Below are 18,421 nucleotides of genomic sequence, written 5' to 3'. Positions count from 1 at the left end.
ATTCGTAATAAATCGATTTGTAATAATAGGTTGACACTGCTTATGCAAAATTCGGCATACGCAAGACCCCTTTTCTGAAGGGTTAAACTTATAGATGCAAATACAGGTTTCTGGCTAGACAAACAATGGTGTCCTTTACCTAGCTGAACGACCATTCTGCATTATACAAACTAGTATATGGTACCACTTTTCAACATTGAAAATAGAATTTGTGGAGGGGAAAGTAAGAAGAAAGTAAATTCACCCAAGGAGTAAATTCCTTGTATGTTTTCATTTATCAATGAAAAAACTATTTGTTTGTACAACAAAACTTGGGACCATACAAGGAAGAAACAAAAGAATATAAACAGTACAAAAAGGTTAGAAGAAAACCATCTTCAAGTAGTCAACTGTACATAGTAGTTTGTATCCTCTTCTTTCTCATTTCTTAGAAGTAGTGAACTCTTTATCTTTTCTGGAAGTTGAATGCCTTAATGGCCAATGCAAACATGAAGGCAAAAATAACTCCCCATGCAATGATAACAGCTGCAACTACTCCAAGAAAATCGCGCTCAAATCCAAAATAACGCCTCAAGAATTGTTCCACATTTTCATCTTCGCTAAGCTTATTTTGGAGGTCACCGAATTGTGATGCAACAAGACCATATAAGGTCCATGCAACAGGGCACACCCAGTAGTACCATCTCCACCATATTGGGATACGCTGTTTTTACCAAGGAAAGACAACGATAGCATATCATTTTTTCGAGATTCAATTTAGTTTATGTGGATAAAGAAATGTCGGATATGAAGGATTTTCAAAAACTTACAGGTCGTGGAACGATGAATCCTGAGAAGAGATTCCATATTGCATAGAAGAAAGCCGCGACAATGGAAGCGACGTTTTGATTTGGTGTAACAGCCACAGTCATCATGCCATAGAAGGTGAAGTACAAGAGGGTGAAATACATGATGAAGAAGTACCAAAAGAATTTTGCAACAGTCCATTCAAATCCAATCATCGCATACACAATGATACCATAGAAAGCCGCTTGTACAAATATATAAGGTATTTCAATGATAACCTGCAAGTAAGTGAAGTTCTCATGGATAAATATGAACCCTTTTTTTAAGGCTGAAATATGTACTTCTTGTTACAAAATTGAACTGCCTGTTTACCTGTCCAAAGGCATAAGGTATAGCAGAGTACATTCCAGCAGCTCTTTCTCTGTAAAATACAGTACGCTCAACGGCTACAACTGGCTGGACAGATGATGCATTTTGTACACCAAGGAACAGAGTTGCAGCATACATAGATCCCATAGCATTGAAAAGATCCTGGCTCCGACTCCTGTTATCGATAAAGCTCGAAAAGTTTAACAAAGCATTATAGGAAGTTGTCTTTTCTTTTTCAAGTTGATATTTACTTCCAATTGTGATCTTACTTACACTTTGGTACCAAGATCCCAAAACAATGTGCCAAAGATAAGTGCAAGGAATACTGTGAAAATAAATCTAACGGCCGTGTAAGTTGGATTACGCCAGTACGACAAATGTTGCTTCCAGAGATTAGCCATACATTGGGTCCAGAAAGGCTGTGAAAATTGAGTTTCAAAATGAAGATCCTTTGTACCGGGACGAGGCGTACTTAATTCAGCAATCAAGGCTTTGTTCCTCTTGTAGAGGTCTGATTTCTTGTACAGATCAGAAAAGTCAACCCCTAACATCATTTCTTGAGATGCGGACGTGACTTCTAACATCCAAGTTGCTGGATTATATCCCTCCTTTATCTTACTGACTCCAGGCATTGACTGAATTCAATACGAAATTAAGGTTAGTATTTGATTATATAAACTAGGAAAAATAAAATACATCTTTTTCTTTGTTAATTTACCTCAAAGTATTTGATCAAATTGCAAGAATAGCGACCCAGAGGTCCAACATATATCTCCTGTCCTCCTCGTTTCATTAGAAATAGCTGCAAAGACAGTGTTTATTTTTAGTATCAGGTGGCAAAGAATAAGAGGAAATAAATGTTAGCTTCATTGTCCTGGTAGTTTTAAACTCACCTCATCAAAGGCTTCAAAAATGTCTATGCTAGGCTGATGAATGGTACAGACGACGGTTCTTCCTGTATCGACAGTGTTCCTAACAGCTCTCATTACAATGGCAGCAGCTCTTGCATCCAACCCTGAAGTTGGTTCATCCATGAAAATGATAGAGGGGTTCGCTACCAGTTCAACTGCAATGGTAAGCCTTTTGCGTTGCTCGGTCGATAGACCATTGACTCCAGGCAATCCAACCAAGGCTGATCTTAATGGAGCTAGCTCCACAAGTTCCATAACTTCCTCAACAAACATCTGCAGAGAGGTGATATATCAATAATGTTATTGCCTGCTATGCACATTTCTTTAATATGTTCGACCAATTTGTAGGGTAGATTATCACAATGGAGAAAGAATTTAAAGGAATCGACCTTTCTCTTATTTTTGTCAACGTCTTGAGGTAAACGCAACCATGCTGAGTAAACCAAGGACTCATAAATTGTAACATAAGGCGAATGGATGTCATTCTGTTCACAATATCCAGAAATACGTGCAAACGTTTCTTGCTTCTTTGGATATCCAGAAATCTTGATATTGCCATCAATATATCCTCCTGTTTTTCTTCCGGCCAACACATCCATCAATGTTGTTTTACCAGCACCGCTAACACCCATCAAAGCTGTGAGAACGCCTGGCCTAAAAGCTCCACTCACACCCTTTAGTAGTACCAATCTATCTTCAGTGGAACCTTGTTCTTTTATTTCCTGCAATTCATTAGAATGTTAAGTTAGTTGTTCATAGAAAATAAAATCCCCATGAGTCACGGATATTATTAGCAACAAGTTCCAGAAAGTTACCTGAGGCATGTCAACAGAATATACAACGTCATCAAAAGTGATGGAATGGGGTTCAAATGGAAGAACCATTCCCTTCTTCTTGTTCTGACCCTCAGTTTCATTTCCCTCGATGAGTGGAACATTTTCAGCATTCTCATTGTCTTCTGATATCATAGCTTGTGGCTTGCCAAAAGCTGAAGATATACAAGAAATACGGTATTAACTTCCTTTGTAAGAATCCATAAAGTCATCTAGAGGTAAATTCCTATTCTTTTCAAGGGGAAAGTAAAGGCACCACAGATACTCACGCTTCAGGTAAGCGAGTCCAATACTGTAGCAGAGGTTAAACATTATTATGAATCCAATAAGTGCCCCAACACCTATCCAGTACCAATATGCATCTGGAAAGAAGCCTCGAGCTCTTAGTACTGTAGCTCCAAGTGGCTCTCCATTTGGCAAGATCTAAGAGTGGATATGAGCATTCATATATGAGAAAAATAACTATTTGCACGTGGCTTTGTATAAAACACTTACTTTATTCCAATTCTTCCCATCAAATTCATTTGCAAGAATTGCATTTACGGAATACATTAATGGTGAGATCCAGTAACCCCAGATCCACCATTTCTTCACATTATCTGCAGCATCAGGCAAAATACAAAACAAATATTGGTCCAATTGAACAAGATAAAGAATCTCTCTAATATCATAAAATTACCTCTCGAGAGGACAAATCCACTCAATGCAAATTGTAAAAGCAGCGCAAATGATCCAAATGTGCTAGCGACTCCCATTGTTCTCCCCGCTGCTCCAATGAATCTGAACAATCCTGATGCCATCTGGTGTACTAGTACGAGAAGAAAGAATTGTTTGAATAATCTGCAAAGCAATAGTCTCTTAATAATCATGATATTATGAAGGCAATCTAATTATTAGATGGTGATGTCCGTTTCTTTCCTTACCTTGAAACATTTGGATCAAATCCAATGACATAATATGTAAGAAACGTCCAAAGACCAACTTCAACAAAAGTTATAGGGATTTTGAGAATCCATGTCGGAAGGGCATAAGCCCATGAAGGGAAAAAGAGAAGGTCCCTTTGCTTGAAGAAGACGGGAAGCTTTAAAATTGTCATGTTGATCTCAGCCATTCCATTAAACATAATCGTAATGACTGTGAAAAAGAGAGCACCAGCATACATCCCTCCATCATCTACAGTATCTCGGGGCATCTTAGTATGAAAAAAGATGGTCATCGTTATAACTGCCATTATCGAGAGCTGAGAAAACAAAACAGAAACAAAAAGATCATTGCATTTGGCACATGGTTACGAAATGGAAAACACTTACATATTTCTAGTAGACCAAATAGTCAGTACCTGAAAGAGCTTGAATATGTAAACAAATGAGTTCCTCTTCATTAGTAGGAATTCTCGTTCAGCGCAGACCTTCAACAATTGTTTTGTCCCAGTACCATACTTCTGGGTAGACAAAGCGGCAGGGTGGCTTTTGGTCTTGTCATAAGGAGTTGCAAGCTCATCAGCGAGTTTCTTTCCAACATGGAAAGACTGATATGCCTCAGCAAATTCTTTTGATGGGACAAACCTGTAAGGTTCATCCTTCTTAGCCCAATATTGTTGTTGATCCTTCGTTGATGTTACCTGCAAGAAATAATTTAAAACTTCCACATTTTAGAAATGAAATCTCATTCTTCTATGTCTAAGACATAGTTAACTATATAAAAATTTGGTATATTTAACAGATTAAGCTTTTTAGTTACACACTTTAACATAGTATCATAATAGAGGACGGTTGTAGGTCAAGTCTCATCATGAAAAAGAATCAAAGGGGTGTCGACATGATTAAATATATAAAACTGCGCTCTCTCTAACAGTTTAAACTTTTAAATGAGATGGTCGCACAATTCAATTTTTTAAATTTTGCAGGCTATACTTTATTGTAAGACATACCTCTTGCAAGAAATCCGCCACTCCTTTTCTCTCAGGGCATTTGAATCCCATGGATTCAAAGAAATCTAGAACCGCTTCTCGAGGACCCTGATAGACAATGTAACCATCGGATAAAAGAATAATGTCATCAAACAGGTTGTAAGTCTCAGGGGCTGGCTGCAATAGAGATATCACAGCAGTTCCCTTCAAGAGTTGCACCGATTGTCTTAGAGAATTGACAATGGAGAAAGTAGTTGAACTGTCCAATCCAGTTGAGATTTCATCCATGAAAAGCGCCTTTGATGGTCCAACAAGCATTTCACCCGTTGTCACACGTTTCTTTTGCCCCCCGGAAATACCCCTTAACATTTGATCTCCCACCATAGTATCAGCACAGACGTCCAGTCCCAAAATCTGCAAACGGAAAACACATTACTATTACTGGAAGCTAACTGTAGGTAACATCCATAAGATAGGTTATCTGCTACTACAAGTTAAAGTGCGCTATATATGTTAAAGCCTTATTAAACTCCTTTCACCCCTCTCTATAACTGAAATGTAGGAGAAATAAATGGATACTGTAAATATTACCTTAAGAACATAATCTGTAACAAAATTGGCTTCCTGTCCTTTCGTTACCGAAGCCTACATTTTCAAAAAACAATAGAACTTATAAATATAAATAAACTAAAAGATTTGTTATTCCCTTTCTATCCTTCTCTTGTATTGTTACCTTCATGTAGATATCAATATCAGGATCAGGTTTGATATTAGCAGCTTTCTCTCTTCTTGATAGTTCAGCCAACATCTCTATACAAGTTTTGAAGAAAAAAAATAGTAAATGAATATCTTTATGTTATCACTTATAAAAATTGCATGTAGTTAACCAAAAAAAAAAAAGAAGAAAATACTAACCATATCTAGGGCCAACTCCATGGCATCTTGCAGAAAATTCCAAGGTTTCTCTTACAGTCAGTTCTCCAATATGTAAGTCATGTTGGCTGATATAAACAGCTGTTCTTTGTGGTACAAATTCATGTAATTCATGCCCATTATATGTCACATTCCCAGTAACCTGAATTTCCCAAAAAAGGTGAAAACTTTAGTAGTTTTTTTATTTATAAAAGGGTTGTAGTTCTATGAATTGACAGTGTAAAAATATTATAGTATCAAGTCACTTTTAGAGGTAATTATCCTTAATTAATAGAATTAGTAAACTAAAATAAGACAAGCAATTTTCTATAGTAGGTTAAGTTGTAATGATTGTGTAAAAAATCAATTATATTGTTGCTGAATATAAGATAAATCTTTTGTAATATATCTTATATTATAAAATTTACCGAAAGAGGATGAAAAAGTTATTCTTTCATAATTTTATAAAATTTACCTTCGTAAATTACTTAATTTTTTTACTTAGTTTACCAAAGAAAGTACTTAAAAGATATTTCTTACTAATAATATAATGTGTTTGTGATATATATATGCTTTGTAAATTTTCGTTCATCTTCCTCTGACTAACAAATTACAAATATATATATATATATATATATAATTTGTTAGTCAGAGGAAGATGAACGAAAATTTACAAAGCATATTCTATTAAGAAAATACTAAATTTGTCCTTGTACTTTGTGTGGATCTTCACTCCGTTAGGTACGGAGGAGTATAGGTGATCTAAAGCTATATTGCTCGGACTCTTAAAAATGTCAATGAATTCGTGTTGGATTCTCCAAAAGTAGTCTATTTATTCGAAACACAGACGAAGGGTAAATATAAATAATTTCGTATAACTATTATTTCAAAGTAGGGGGTAAATTTACTCCTTTTTTGTTATTATTGTTACTATTATTTATGATATTTGGAATTGAAAATCTCACCTTTAGAGTAGGGTCAAGTTTTCCAGCCAAAGCCAATAACAAAGTAGTCTTTCCAGAACTTGGAGGTCCCAAAAGCAAAGTCAATCTGGAGGGCTTAATCATACCATTCACATCTTTGAGAATTGTTATTTGCCTCTTTCTACTTGGAAGTATGTGAATAGAATTCAAGAATGTCTTGAAGCAAAAATTTGGAAAGGAAAAAAAAATTTTAGTTTCAATCAAAAGAAATACAAGTATTAAAATGGTTTATTTTTTTCATTCATATATTTACCTCAACAAAGTTGGTCATAAAGTTGATAAAAGTAGGCAAAGCTCTGCTTCCTACAAATGCATCTGCCTTGATATTTACATGCTCATATCTCACTTCGATTGATGGCAAATCAATCCCAACTCTGCAAAATTTTCATTTTTTCCACACAAAAAAAAAAACATATTAATTACCAATTAAATAAAAATAGAAAAGCGAAACTCAACCCATAATTAGCAAAAGATAAAAGGCAAAACTTCAATGCACTAAGTTCTTGCTATGCCTAAGTTCGATGAAGGGCCAAGGCCGGAGCCACAGTTGTGGTTACAAGTTCGATAGAACACAATAACTCTGGCGCATCTTCTATATTTGTGTTATGAAATTCATTTACTACGTACAAATAATCTAATTAAGTAAAAAGGAATTATGAACTAGAACTCATAAACTAAAAATTCTAGCTCCGCCTTTCGGAAGGGCGTCACATTAGGTTCACTGTATGCAACCATATCTTGCATTTCTGCAAGAGGTTGTTATCATGGCTTAAACCTTGGACCACAGGACACACGGCCACAACTCTTATTATGCGCGGGGTCCCTGAAGAATAGGAGCGTATTGGTCTATTTTACGTTTTTTTACCTCGCATTTCTGCTAGAGACAATTTTCATAGCTTGAAGACGTGACCTTGTGGTCACACAACGATAAGTCTTACCATTGCGCCAAGGTTTTCAAAATGAAAACAAACTATATATACATGAAAAACAATTATCTCACGTACGTATCGATTCTGTTCTTGAGTTTCAACAAGAACTTTTCATTGTCTTCATCAGGAACCTTGACAAGCCTATCAAGCAAATTCTTCCTTGCTTGATGTCCAATATCATTTATATCAATTTCAGCAGCTCCACCTTCTGGTCCAAACAATAACCCTTTTCTCATTCGATCAAACGTTGGCAACTTTTCTAAAGCAGCCCATTTAAGAGCCTCTTCATCATCCTCGTCTCTCCCTGATCGCGAAAATACTGAGTTGCTGGAACTCGCCCTCATACTTCCCCTCATACTTCCTCTCAAACTTCCCCTCATACTTCCTCTCAAATTGTTAAGATTCCCCGGTTCCATCATGGATCAATGTCCAAGCGACCGATCAAAAGGCTGATATTTTTTTAGTTCCCGTCAATTCTAAGCAGAACTCGTAAATCATGCAAAATGCTATTTTTTTAACGCCCTGAGGCGGAGGCTCGTGCCTACAAATGAAAAATATGTCTCCAATACTTAAAAAAAATTGTTCAAATGAACACAAAATGTGTATTGGGAAAAAAATTCTTTTGTGCTCTTTCAACTTGTATGATGATATTGTTATTAAGAACAAAAGAATAGTTGGTGCTAATTACACAGAACAAAGGCAGAGCGCTTATATAGCAACAAGTTCAGGACAGTTAATTATTGGATCGACTTTTGATTCAAAATATTAACACAAATGTAGTCTTTTTATCACTATTTTTCGTGTATATGTTGACTTGACTAAATTCTGACTGGTGGAGAATAATAAGATGCCCAAATGCCAATTGTTCGAGAAGCTAATAAAGCCAAACCTGAAGTAAATTAATGGTATATATTTTCATTTATCATTTAAAAAGTAATTATTCCTACACAAAACTTGGCATTCAATAAGGAAAAATAAAAACAACATACAAAGTAATATTAAAAAAATAAAAGTTACAAGAAACAGTCTTCAAGTAGTGACCTATACATAATTTTTATAACCTCTTTCTCTGTCACAAGTACTCTTTGGTAGGTCAGGTGTCTTATCTTTTCTGGAAATTGAATGCCTTAATGGCCAATGCAAATGTCAAGGCAAACATAACAGGCAACGCGACGATCACAGCTGCAACTACTCCAAGAAAATCATGCTTAAATCCAAAATAACGCCTCAAGTATTGTTCCACAGTTTCTTCCTCGGTAAGAGTAGTTTGGATATCTCCGAACTGTGATGCAACTAGACCATACAAGGTCCATGCAACAGGGCATGCCCAGTAGTACCATCTCCACCATATTGGGATACGCTGTTTTTAGCAAAAAGACAACGATAACATGTCATTTTTTGAGCTTCAGATTAGTTTACATGGATAAAAAGATGGAAATGAAGGATTTTAAGAACTTACAGGTCGTGGAATAATGAATCCTGAGAAGAGATTCCATACTGCATAGAAGAAGGCCGCGACAATGGAAGCAACGTTTTGGTTCGGGGTAATAGCCACGGTCATCATGCCATAAAAGGTGAAGTACAAGAGGGTACAGTACATGAAGAAGAAGTACCATAAGAATTTGGTAGCAGTCCATTCAAACCCGATCATTGCATACACAATGACACCATAGAAAGCCGATTGTACAAATACATAAGGTATTTCAATGACAACCTGCAAGAAAGTAAAGTTTTCATTATTAATATGAATAATCTATTTGAGGCTGAAATATGTATCTGATGTGACAAATTGAACTGTCTATTTACCTGTCCAAAGGCATAAGGTATGGCAGAATACATTCCAGCAGCTTTTTCTCTGTAAAATACAGTACGCTCAACTGCTACAACAGGCTGGACTGATGACGAATTTTGTACACCAAGGAAGAGAACTGCAGCATACATGGATCCCATAGCATTGATAAGATCCTGGCTCCGACTCCTGTGATCAACAAAGCTCGAATAGTTTAGCTTAAATACTATAGGAGGTTATTTTTTTAAGTTTATATATACTTCTTATTGTTGTTTGTACTTACACTTTGGTACCAAGATCCCAAAACATTGTGCCAAAGACAAGTGCTATGAATGTTGTGAAAATGAATCTAACTGCAGTATAAGCTGGATTACGCCAGTACGACCAATGTTGCTTCCAGAGACAAGCCATACATTGGGTCCAGAAAGGCTGTGAAAATTGAGATTCAAAATGCAGATCCTTTGTACCAGGACGAGGCGTACTTAATTCAGCAATCAAAGCTTTGTTCCTCTTGTAAAGGTCTGATTTCTTGTACAAATCAGTAAAATCAACTCCTAACATCATTTCTTGAGACGAGGCGGTGACTTCTAACATCCAAGTTGCTGGATTGTAAGCCTCCTTTATCTTACTAACTCCAGGCATTGACTGAATTTAAGATAAAACTAATATTAGCATTTGGTTATAAAAACTGCAAAAAAGAAAACTAAATTTTTGCTCTGATGACATACCTCAAAGTATTTGATCAAATGGCAAGAATGGCGACCCAAAGGACCAACATATATCTCCTGTCCTCCTCGTTTCATGAGAAATAGCTGCAAACCATGTTTACTTTAGTATTCAGAAGCAAAAGAAAAGGGGAACACAATACTAGCTTCATTGTTCTGGAAGGTTAATAAACTCACCTCATCAAAGGCTTCAAAAATGTCGATGCTAGGCTGATGAATGGTACAGACAACAGTTCTTCCTGTATCGACAGTGTTCCTAACAGCTCTCATTACAATGGCAGCAGCTCTTGCATCCAACCCTGAAGTTGGTTCATCCATGAAAATGATAGAGGGATTTGCTACTAGTTCAACTGCAATGGTCAGCCTTTTGCGTTGCTCGGTCGATAGACCATTGACTCCAGGCAATCCGACTAAGGCTGATCTTAATGGAGCTAGCTCCACAAGCTCCATAACTTCGTCAACAAACATCTGCAGAAAGGCAATCAATCGATAATGTTATTTATTGATATGCACGTTTGTTTAATAGGTCGACAAATTTGTAGGATATATTATAAATATGAAGAAAGAATTTAGAGGAACCGACCTTTCTCTTATTTTCGTCAACATCTTGAGGTAAACGCAGCCAAGCTGAGTAAACCAAGGACTCATAAACTGTAACATAAGGTGAATGGATGTCATTCTGCTCACAGTATCCAGAAATACGTGCAAAGGTTTCTTGCTTCTTTGGATATCCAGAAATCTTGATGTCACCATCAATATATCCACCTGTTTTTCTTCCAGCCAACACATCCATCAATGTTGTTTTTCCAGCTCCACTAACACCCATCAAAGCTGTGAGAACACCTGGCCTGAAAGCTCCACTCACACCTTTCAGAAGTACCAATCTATCTTCAGTGGTACCTTGTTCCTTCATTTCCTGCAAGTCATTGGAATGTTAAGTCAACTATTCATAGAACAGAAAAGCGTCACTAGTCACGAATATTATTCTAAGAGTTTCGGAAAATTACCTGAGGCATGTCAACAGAGTATACAACATCATCAAAAGTGATGGAATGGGGTTCAAATGGAAGAACCATTCCCTTCTTCTTGTTCTGACCCTCAGTTTCACTTCTCTCCGTGAGTTCAACATTATCAGCATTCTCATCGTCATCTGATATCATAGCTTGTGGCTTACCAAATGCTGCAATTATATTCTTGTTAGTACATGGCATTTTTCATTGCATAGGGAAAGTAGAGACATCAGAGATACTCACGGTCAAGGAAAGCGAGTGCAATACTGTAGAAGAAGTTGAAGATCAGCGTGAATCCAAGAAGTGCACCACAACCTATCCAGTACCAGTATGCATCCGGAAAGAATCCCCTTGCTCTTACGACTGCAGCTCCAAGGGGCTCGGTCCCATTTGGCGCAATCTATTTTAATTAGAGGGGATATGAGCATCCATATATATGAGAAAATTAACTATATGCACGCTGCATTAAGTATAAACACTTACATGTTTCCAATTCTTTCCATCAAATTCATTCACAAGAATTGAATTCACAGAATACATCAGCGGTGAGGTCCAGTAACCCCAAATCCACCATTTCTTAACATCCTCTGCAGCATCAGGAAAAATAAAAAATTAATAAAGGTCGGAATACAACAATAACTATGCCTATGTCCCAAACAAGTTTGGGGTCGACCATAAGAACCATAATTGTTTTAAACACAAAAATATACCTCGTGCAAGGACAAATCCACCCAGTGCAAATTGTAAAAGTAGAGCAAATGCTCCAAATGTGCTAGCAACTCCCATTGTTCTCCCCACTGCTCCAATGAATCGGAACAATGCTGATGCCATCTGGTGGACTAGTATGAGAAGCAAGAATTGTTTGAACAGTCTGCAAAGCAATAGTTGATTAATAATCATGGAATTGTGAAAGCCACTTGATTAGTTTGTTGTGTATTTCTTCGCTTACCTTGAAACATTTGGATCAAATCCCATGACATAATATGTGATGAATGTCCATATACCACATTCAACAAAAGTTACAGGGATTTTGAGAACCCATGTGGGAAGGGCATAAGCCCATGAAGGGTAAAAGAGAAGGTCCCTTTGCTTGAAGAAGACCGGAAGTTTCATAATTGTCAGTGCGATCTCAGCCATTCCGTTAAACATGATCATAACAACTACAAAAAAGAGAGCACCAGCATATATTCCTCCATCATCCATATCATCTCGGGGCAATTTAGTTCGGAAAAAGACACTCATCGTTATAAGTGCCATTATCGCGAGCTGAGAAAACATAACATAAACAAAGAGATAATTACAATCGGTACATGGTTATAAAACAAGGCACATACTTATATAGTTCGCATAGACTAAGTAGAAGGTACCTGAGTGAGCTTGAATATGTAAACAAATGAGTTCCTCTTCATTAGTAGGTATTCTCGTTCAGCACAGACCTTCAATAGTTGTTTCGTCCCTATACCATACTTCTTGGTAGACAAAGCAGCAGGGTGGCTTTTGCTCTTGTCATATGGAGTTTTAAGCTCTTCACCAAGTTTCCTTCCAACTTGGAAAGACTTATATGCCTCACAAAATTCTTTTGATGAGACAAACCTATAAGGCTCATTCCTCTTAGCCCAATATTGTTGTTGATCCTTCTTTGATGTTACCTCTTGTAAGAAATCAGCGGCACCTTTTCTCTCAGGGCATTTGAATCCCATGGATTCAAAGAAATCTAGAACCGCTTCTCGAGGACCCTGATAGACAATGTAACCATCGGATAAAAGAATAATGTCATCAAACAGGTTGTAAGTCTCAGGGGCTGGCTGCAATAGAGATATCACAGCAGTTCCCTTCAAGAAATGCACTGATTGTCTTAGAGAATTGACAATGGAGAAAGTAGTTGAACTGTCCAATCCAGTTGATATTTCATCCATGAAAAGTGCCTTTGATGGTCCAACAAGCATTTCACCGGTTGTTACACGTTTCTTTTGTCCCCCTGATATACCCCTTATCATTTCATCTCCTACCATAGTATCAGCACAGATGTCCAGTCCCAAAATCTGAAAATTGAAGTCAGATCAAGCAAATTACTACTACCGGAAGATAACTATAGGTGACATTTCATAAGTTAGAATAAGTAATCTTAAAACTGTGGCAGGTTATCTCATACAAGAAATTGAAATAATTGGATGTTACCTTAAGAACATAATCTGTAACAACATTGGCTTCTTGTCCTTCTGTTGCTGCAGCCTACATTTCCAGAAAGAAAAAGATTCAATTATTTTTGATGAAGACAAAAATAATGTAAAATAAAGTCCCTAGCTAATATTCAATAGAATTATAACTAAATTAAAGATGATAAAACTCTAGTCTTACCTTCATGTAGACATCAATATCAGGATCTGGTTTGATATTAGCTGCTTTCTCTCTTCTAGATAGTTCAGCCAACATCTCTGTACAATTTTTAAATAAAAAAAAACTTTAATTAATAAACATTTATATGTTTTCACCACAAAACAGATACAAAATTCACTTATAAAAACTGAATTGTGTTTAAACAAAAGCTATAAGAGAACACTAACCAAATCTAGAGCCAACTCCTTGGCATCTTGCAGAAAATTCCAAAGTTTCCCTTACAGTCATTTCTCCAATATGCAAGTCATGTTGGCTGATATAAACAGCTGTTCTTTGTGGCACAAATTCATGTAGTTCATGTCCATTATAGGTCACCTTACCAGTGACCTGATTTCACAGAAAAAAAGTGCAAACTTTAGTATATTTTTAAATAATTTTGTTTTAAAAATTTATCTATGAAATTTTGTTGGAAAATCTCACCTTTAGAGCAGGATCAAGTTTTCCAGCCAAAGCTAATAACAAAGTAGTCTTTCCAGAACTTGGAGGTCCCAATAGCAAAGTCATTCTACAAGGCTTAATCATACCACTTATGTCTTTGAGAATTGTGATTTGTCTCTTTTTACTTGGAAGGATGTGAAGAGAATTCAACAGTGTCTTTGGAGCAAAAAATGATTAAACAAAAAAGAAGTTAGTTTTCAATCAAAAGTAGTAGTAGAAGTAATAAAATGTTTATGTTTTTCATTCATATTTTTACCTCAACAAAGTTGGTCATGAAGTTGATAAAAGTAGGCAAAGCTCTACTTCCTGCATATGCATCTGCGTCAATATTTAGATGCTCATATCTTACTTCTATTGATGGCAAATCAATCCCAACTCTGCATATTTTCATTTTTTCCAAGAAACACAAGTTAAAATACAAATCAATTAAAAAAAGAAAAGGGAAACTCAACTCATAGTTAGTAAAAAAGAAAAAAGGCAAAAGTCCGCTGCACTAAGTTCCCAGCCGAGATTCTATATTTGTGTTTAAAAATCCACTTATGCATAAATAATTTATCCATAACCTATAAACTTGTCGTTTTTACCGTTCAGAACCCGTAAACTTAAAAATCCTACCTCCGCCTCTGCAGGCGACCACTCTTACCATTGAACCAATATTTCCCAAAAATGAAAAACAAAACTGTACATGAAAAGTGATTATTTCACTTACCTATCAACTCTGTTCTTGAGTTTCAACAAGAACTTCTCATTATCTTCATCAGCAACCTTGACAAGCCTCTCAAGCAAAGTCTTCCTTTCTTGAAATCCAAGATCATTTATATCAACTTCATTAGCAGCACCTTGTGATCCAAACAATAAACCTTTTCTCAATCTATCAAAAGTAGGCAACTTCTCTAAAGCAGCCCATTTAAGTGCCTCTTCATCATCTTCATCTCTCGCTGATCGCGAAAATGCCTCCACACCATTGTTTCTCCATATTGAGTTGCTAGTACTTGCTCTTAAACTACCTCTCATACTTCCCCTTACACTTCCTCTCATACTACCTCTCATGTTACTGAGATTCGCCGGCTCCATCTTGAACCAACGTTCACTTGATCGATCAAAAGGCTAGTCTCTTTGTAGTTCCCGTCAACTCTAAGCAGAACTCGTAAACTATGCAAAAATGCTGATTTTTTAACACCCTGAGGCGAAAGATTGTACTTAAAAATGGAAACTATGCCTCGAACTCGCCAAACATTTTCAAGTGAACGTCAAAATAGTATTGAGAGATACTCAAATTGTGTTCTTGAATTTTTTTTTTCTTTTTTTTTTTTTTGGTTCACTTGTATGATATGTTTAGAAAGAACAAAAGAATGAAAGGCAAAGTTAGAGTTGGTGCCAAAAAGACTGAAGGGAGAGGACTTATATAGCGACAAATTCAGAAGAGGCGGCTATTGGAATACATTTATTCAAAATATCAAGAAAAATGTTAAGTACTAGTTAATATTATACTTAAATGTAGAGTTTAATATAATTGAATTGATTGATTGATTGATTGACGATTAGTGGTAAATATAATACTGATTTTTTTTAGAGAAGGTGGAGAAAAAAATGTGGGAATTTTTATTAGAAAAAGCAAAATGCCACTTTGTTTGACTCTTCGTGCTTTGAATTTGGAAGTTGCCTCATGTCCAGTACTTATTATTGAATGAATAAACAATAGAGGCAAATTATAGAACTTTGGAAGGAAGATTCATTTGATGTAGATATATGACCCCACATGGCGGCTAATTTCTAACTGTTTTATATATTTTATTTATATTTTGCTCTTTGTTTTTTCATTTTCTCTTCATTTCTTTGTCCTGTTAACCTTATAGTTTTTTAATTTTTGAACCCTTATAATTTTAAATTAGATTAAAATTACTTCCTCCGTCCCAATTTATTTGACACTTTTAATTTTTCGAGACTCAAACTCCTTAACTTTGACCGTATGTTTGCACATAGAATCTTTAAATTTTTCGAAATAAAATTTATATATTTAAAAACTACGTAAAAAGTACTATAAGTCACTATAATTAATAATTTAAACTTTTTGAAAAACATATGAAAAAATTACAGTCAAAGAACAACTTGTCTGACCGTCGAAAAGCGAAAAATGTCAAACAAATTGGGACGGGTGGAGTATGTATAACATCTTTTCTTTTCTCTTTTTTTGGTTAAAATGTATAACAGCTTGGAAATACCCTTTGAGAACAAACTTTTGTCCAACATATATTATTGTTTTCTTTTTCATTTTTAGACTTCGGTCCGCCCTAGTATATGTACAAATGATGTTCGCTGTCATTTCAATTAATGGCTTAATTCTATATGAAAACAAATACATTTAATACACACACAAAAATGTACGTAGAAGTTTTCTTAAACTTAAAATTTTTTAATATAATTTCCTTTGTATCCTTGAGACTGGACAATTTCATGAACCATTCTTATTACTTGAAAGTTGTAATAACTTCTGATATAACATAAGTAGCCAAAAGTCAGTGTCAAACACCACATATATGGCCTAACTGTAAATATCATATCAAAATATATAGTCAAGATGTTTTGCTTACTTTTTCTCCCACTCAGTGGGGGAGGGACGTGAAAAAAGGGGGTTTACCAGGAAAATAAAACTTTCCTTTGTAAAATATATTAAAAAATATAAATGTAGTTTATGTAATAAAATATTAAAAGATGAACCCACTTAAATGATTTATCCTCCTCGCAATTGTTAAGCTGGATTATTCACCAACTCCGTAAAATCTAATCCGTCCTAGAAAAAGTGATCCAAAAGATGATCAAATTCTAAAGTAGTTCCTTTTATTATTTGTTTGCTACTTTTAAACTTTTTAGAAATGATGATAAACTTTTAAAAAAAAAAAAAAACTTATAGAGGAATATAGAAACCTTAAAAGCAATAAATGTAACATTCAGTAAGACATATATAGCGAGTTGTATTCTTAACACCACAAATTCTTTTTTTTATATAAAAGAAAATGAAAGGAATTGGTCCTAGCATTGTTCATTTTCTTTTTTTGCAATATACTCCCTTCCACATTAGTATTTGTTTCTAAGGTTTCTTCACAAAATTTACTCTTTCTTTTTCTTTAAAGATCTTGCTTAATTAACGATACACTAATTGAAACGGTAAAGATAAAGAAAATTAGAAAAGAACTTTTTTTTTTTTTAATCTAAAACGTAAAGTATTTTCAGTTTATCAAAATAGCTGATAGAGTCAGGTCTCTCTATAATAACATTTCACTATAACAACAAGCTTTTCTTTAGAACCGGTTTTCATGTTATGTTATATTACTACTCCTATGTTATAACAACATTTCACTGTAGCAGCAAACAAATATCAAAACAGAAGATGTTGTTATAAAAAGGTTTGATTGTATTAGGAATCATGGGAGTAAATTATTATTATTATTATTATTATTATTATTATTATTATTATTATTTATTTATTTATTTATTTATTTATTTCATGTTCAACATTCAATATCGACAACGGTACCATTGACGCGTTATAAATGTGCGCTGACCCGAAAATTGTTGAAACATAATACTCTTCTCTGTGCCCCAATCTAGAAGGCTTGATGATGATTCGTTGATTATTTTGTCAAAGCTAAATATGATTTACAAAAACTCATTTTTATAAAGTAGAAAAAGTATTATTTCTTAGAAAGTAGACGAGGTCATCGATCAGCAATCGGATATTTAGTGGTAAGAAAACCTTTTTGAAGGGTGATACAATTGGAATGTTATATAATAAGTGTGTCTTTGGTATTAGGAAAAAATAAGCAGTTTTCTTATTATTATTATTATTATTATTATTATTATTATTATTATTATTATTTTGGTGGGTGATAAGTAATTAAGTAGAATAGGGGAGGAGATAATCAGCGTAGAATGTCGCTTATGGAACTTGTTTTACTGCTTATAAGTGGGTTTATACTGATTTTTAAGAAACTTATTTTCCTACGTAAAATATTTGTGACTCCTCAAATATGAAAAAATAGAAAAATTCTGTCTACAAAATGTTTCCACCGTACCAACCACATCCTAAATGTTAGCTTTTAATTAAGCTAATTTTGCATGGAGAGTGAGTTCAAGCCAGGTATGCTACAATACAATATGATATAATCAAAGTAGTCAATGGTGTAACACTACCAATATAAGGAGGCAGATCTAAATTTAAATTTGATAGATTGAATTTTAGGTTTTTATCAACCCATAATTGAATTTTAGGTTTTTATCAACCCATAACACTTTTTACGAGTTCAAAATTCACCAAAGATTGTGATGTGGTGTAAGTATTCCTTCATTCTTAATTATAGATCTCGAGTTTGAGCTCTGCATATTGAATCATCTTTGATAGGGAGAACTTTAACCCAAAATGAGATTTTTCG

At 35.0% G+C, this 18,421-nt stretch overlaps 2 protein-coding genes across 2 annotated transcripts; both read right to left on the bottom strand.

Moving 5' to 3' along the window:
- Positions 1-360: 360 nt before the first annotated feature.
- LOC132640276 (pleiotropic drug resistance protein 1-like) lies at positions 361-8,391 on the bottom strand. The gene is made up of 20 exons (XM_060356796.1): positions 7,708-8,391; positions 6,957-7,077; positions 6,686-6,859; positions 5,724-5,883; positions 5,542-5,618; positions 5,400-5,453; positions 4,830-5,222; positions 4,239-4,520; positions 3,823-4,139; positions 3,579-3,739; positions 3,395-3,498; positions 3,169-3,322; positions 2,882-3,054; positions 2,456-2,788; positions 2,049-2,339; positions 1,874-1,957; positions 1,429-1,790; positions 1,159-1,330; positions 810-1,064; positions 361-703 (listed from the first exon to the last, which is right to left on the bottom strand). The coding sequence occupies exons 1-20, from the start codon at positions 8,049-8,051 to the stop codon at positions 446-448; spliced, it is 4,269 nt and encodes a 1,422-aa protein (XP_060212779.1). The 5' UTR covers positions 8,052-8,391; the 3' UTR covers positions 361-445.
- A 131-nt stretch (positions 8,392-8,522) lies between these two features.
- Positions 8,523-15,370, bottom strand: LOC132640275 (pleiotropic drug resistance protein 1-like). The gene is made up of 19 exons (XM_060356795.1): positions 14,701-15,370; positions 14,248-14,368; positions 13,974-14,147; positions 13,721-13,880; positions 13,515-13,591; positions 13,335-13,388; positions 12,524-13,198; positions 12,106-12,422; positions 11,867-12,027; positions 11,640-11,743; positions 11,400-11,556; positions 11,154-11,326; positions 10,730-11,062; positions 10,324-10,614; positions 10,150-10,233; positions 9,705-10,066; positions 9,439-9,610; positions 9,092-9,346; positions 8,523-8,992 (listed from the first exon to the last, which is right to left on the bottom strand). Exons 1-19 carry the CDS (start codon positions 15,063-15,065, stop codon positions 8,735-8,737), a joined length of 4,293 nt encoding a protein of 1,430 aa, XP_060212778.1. The 5' UTR covers positions 15,066-15,370; the 3' UTR covers positions 8,523-8,734.
- Between the last annotated feature and the right edge of the window lie 3,051 nt (positions 15,371-18,421).

Source organism: Lycium barbarum, chromosome 5 (assembly GCF_019175385.1).
Source record: "Lycium barbarum isolate Lr01 chromosome 5, ASM1917538v2, whole genome shotgun sequence".
In the NCBI taxonomy this organism is placed as follows: Eukaryota; Viridiplantae; Streptophyta; class Magnoliopsida; order Solanales; family Solanaceae; genus Lycium; species Lycium barbarum.
Note: the sequence above shows the minus strand (reverse complement) of the source record. Positions and strands in the feature narration are given on the sequence as shown.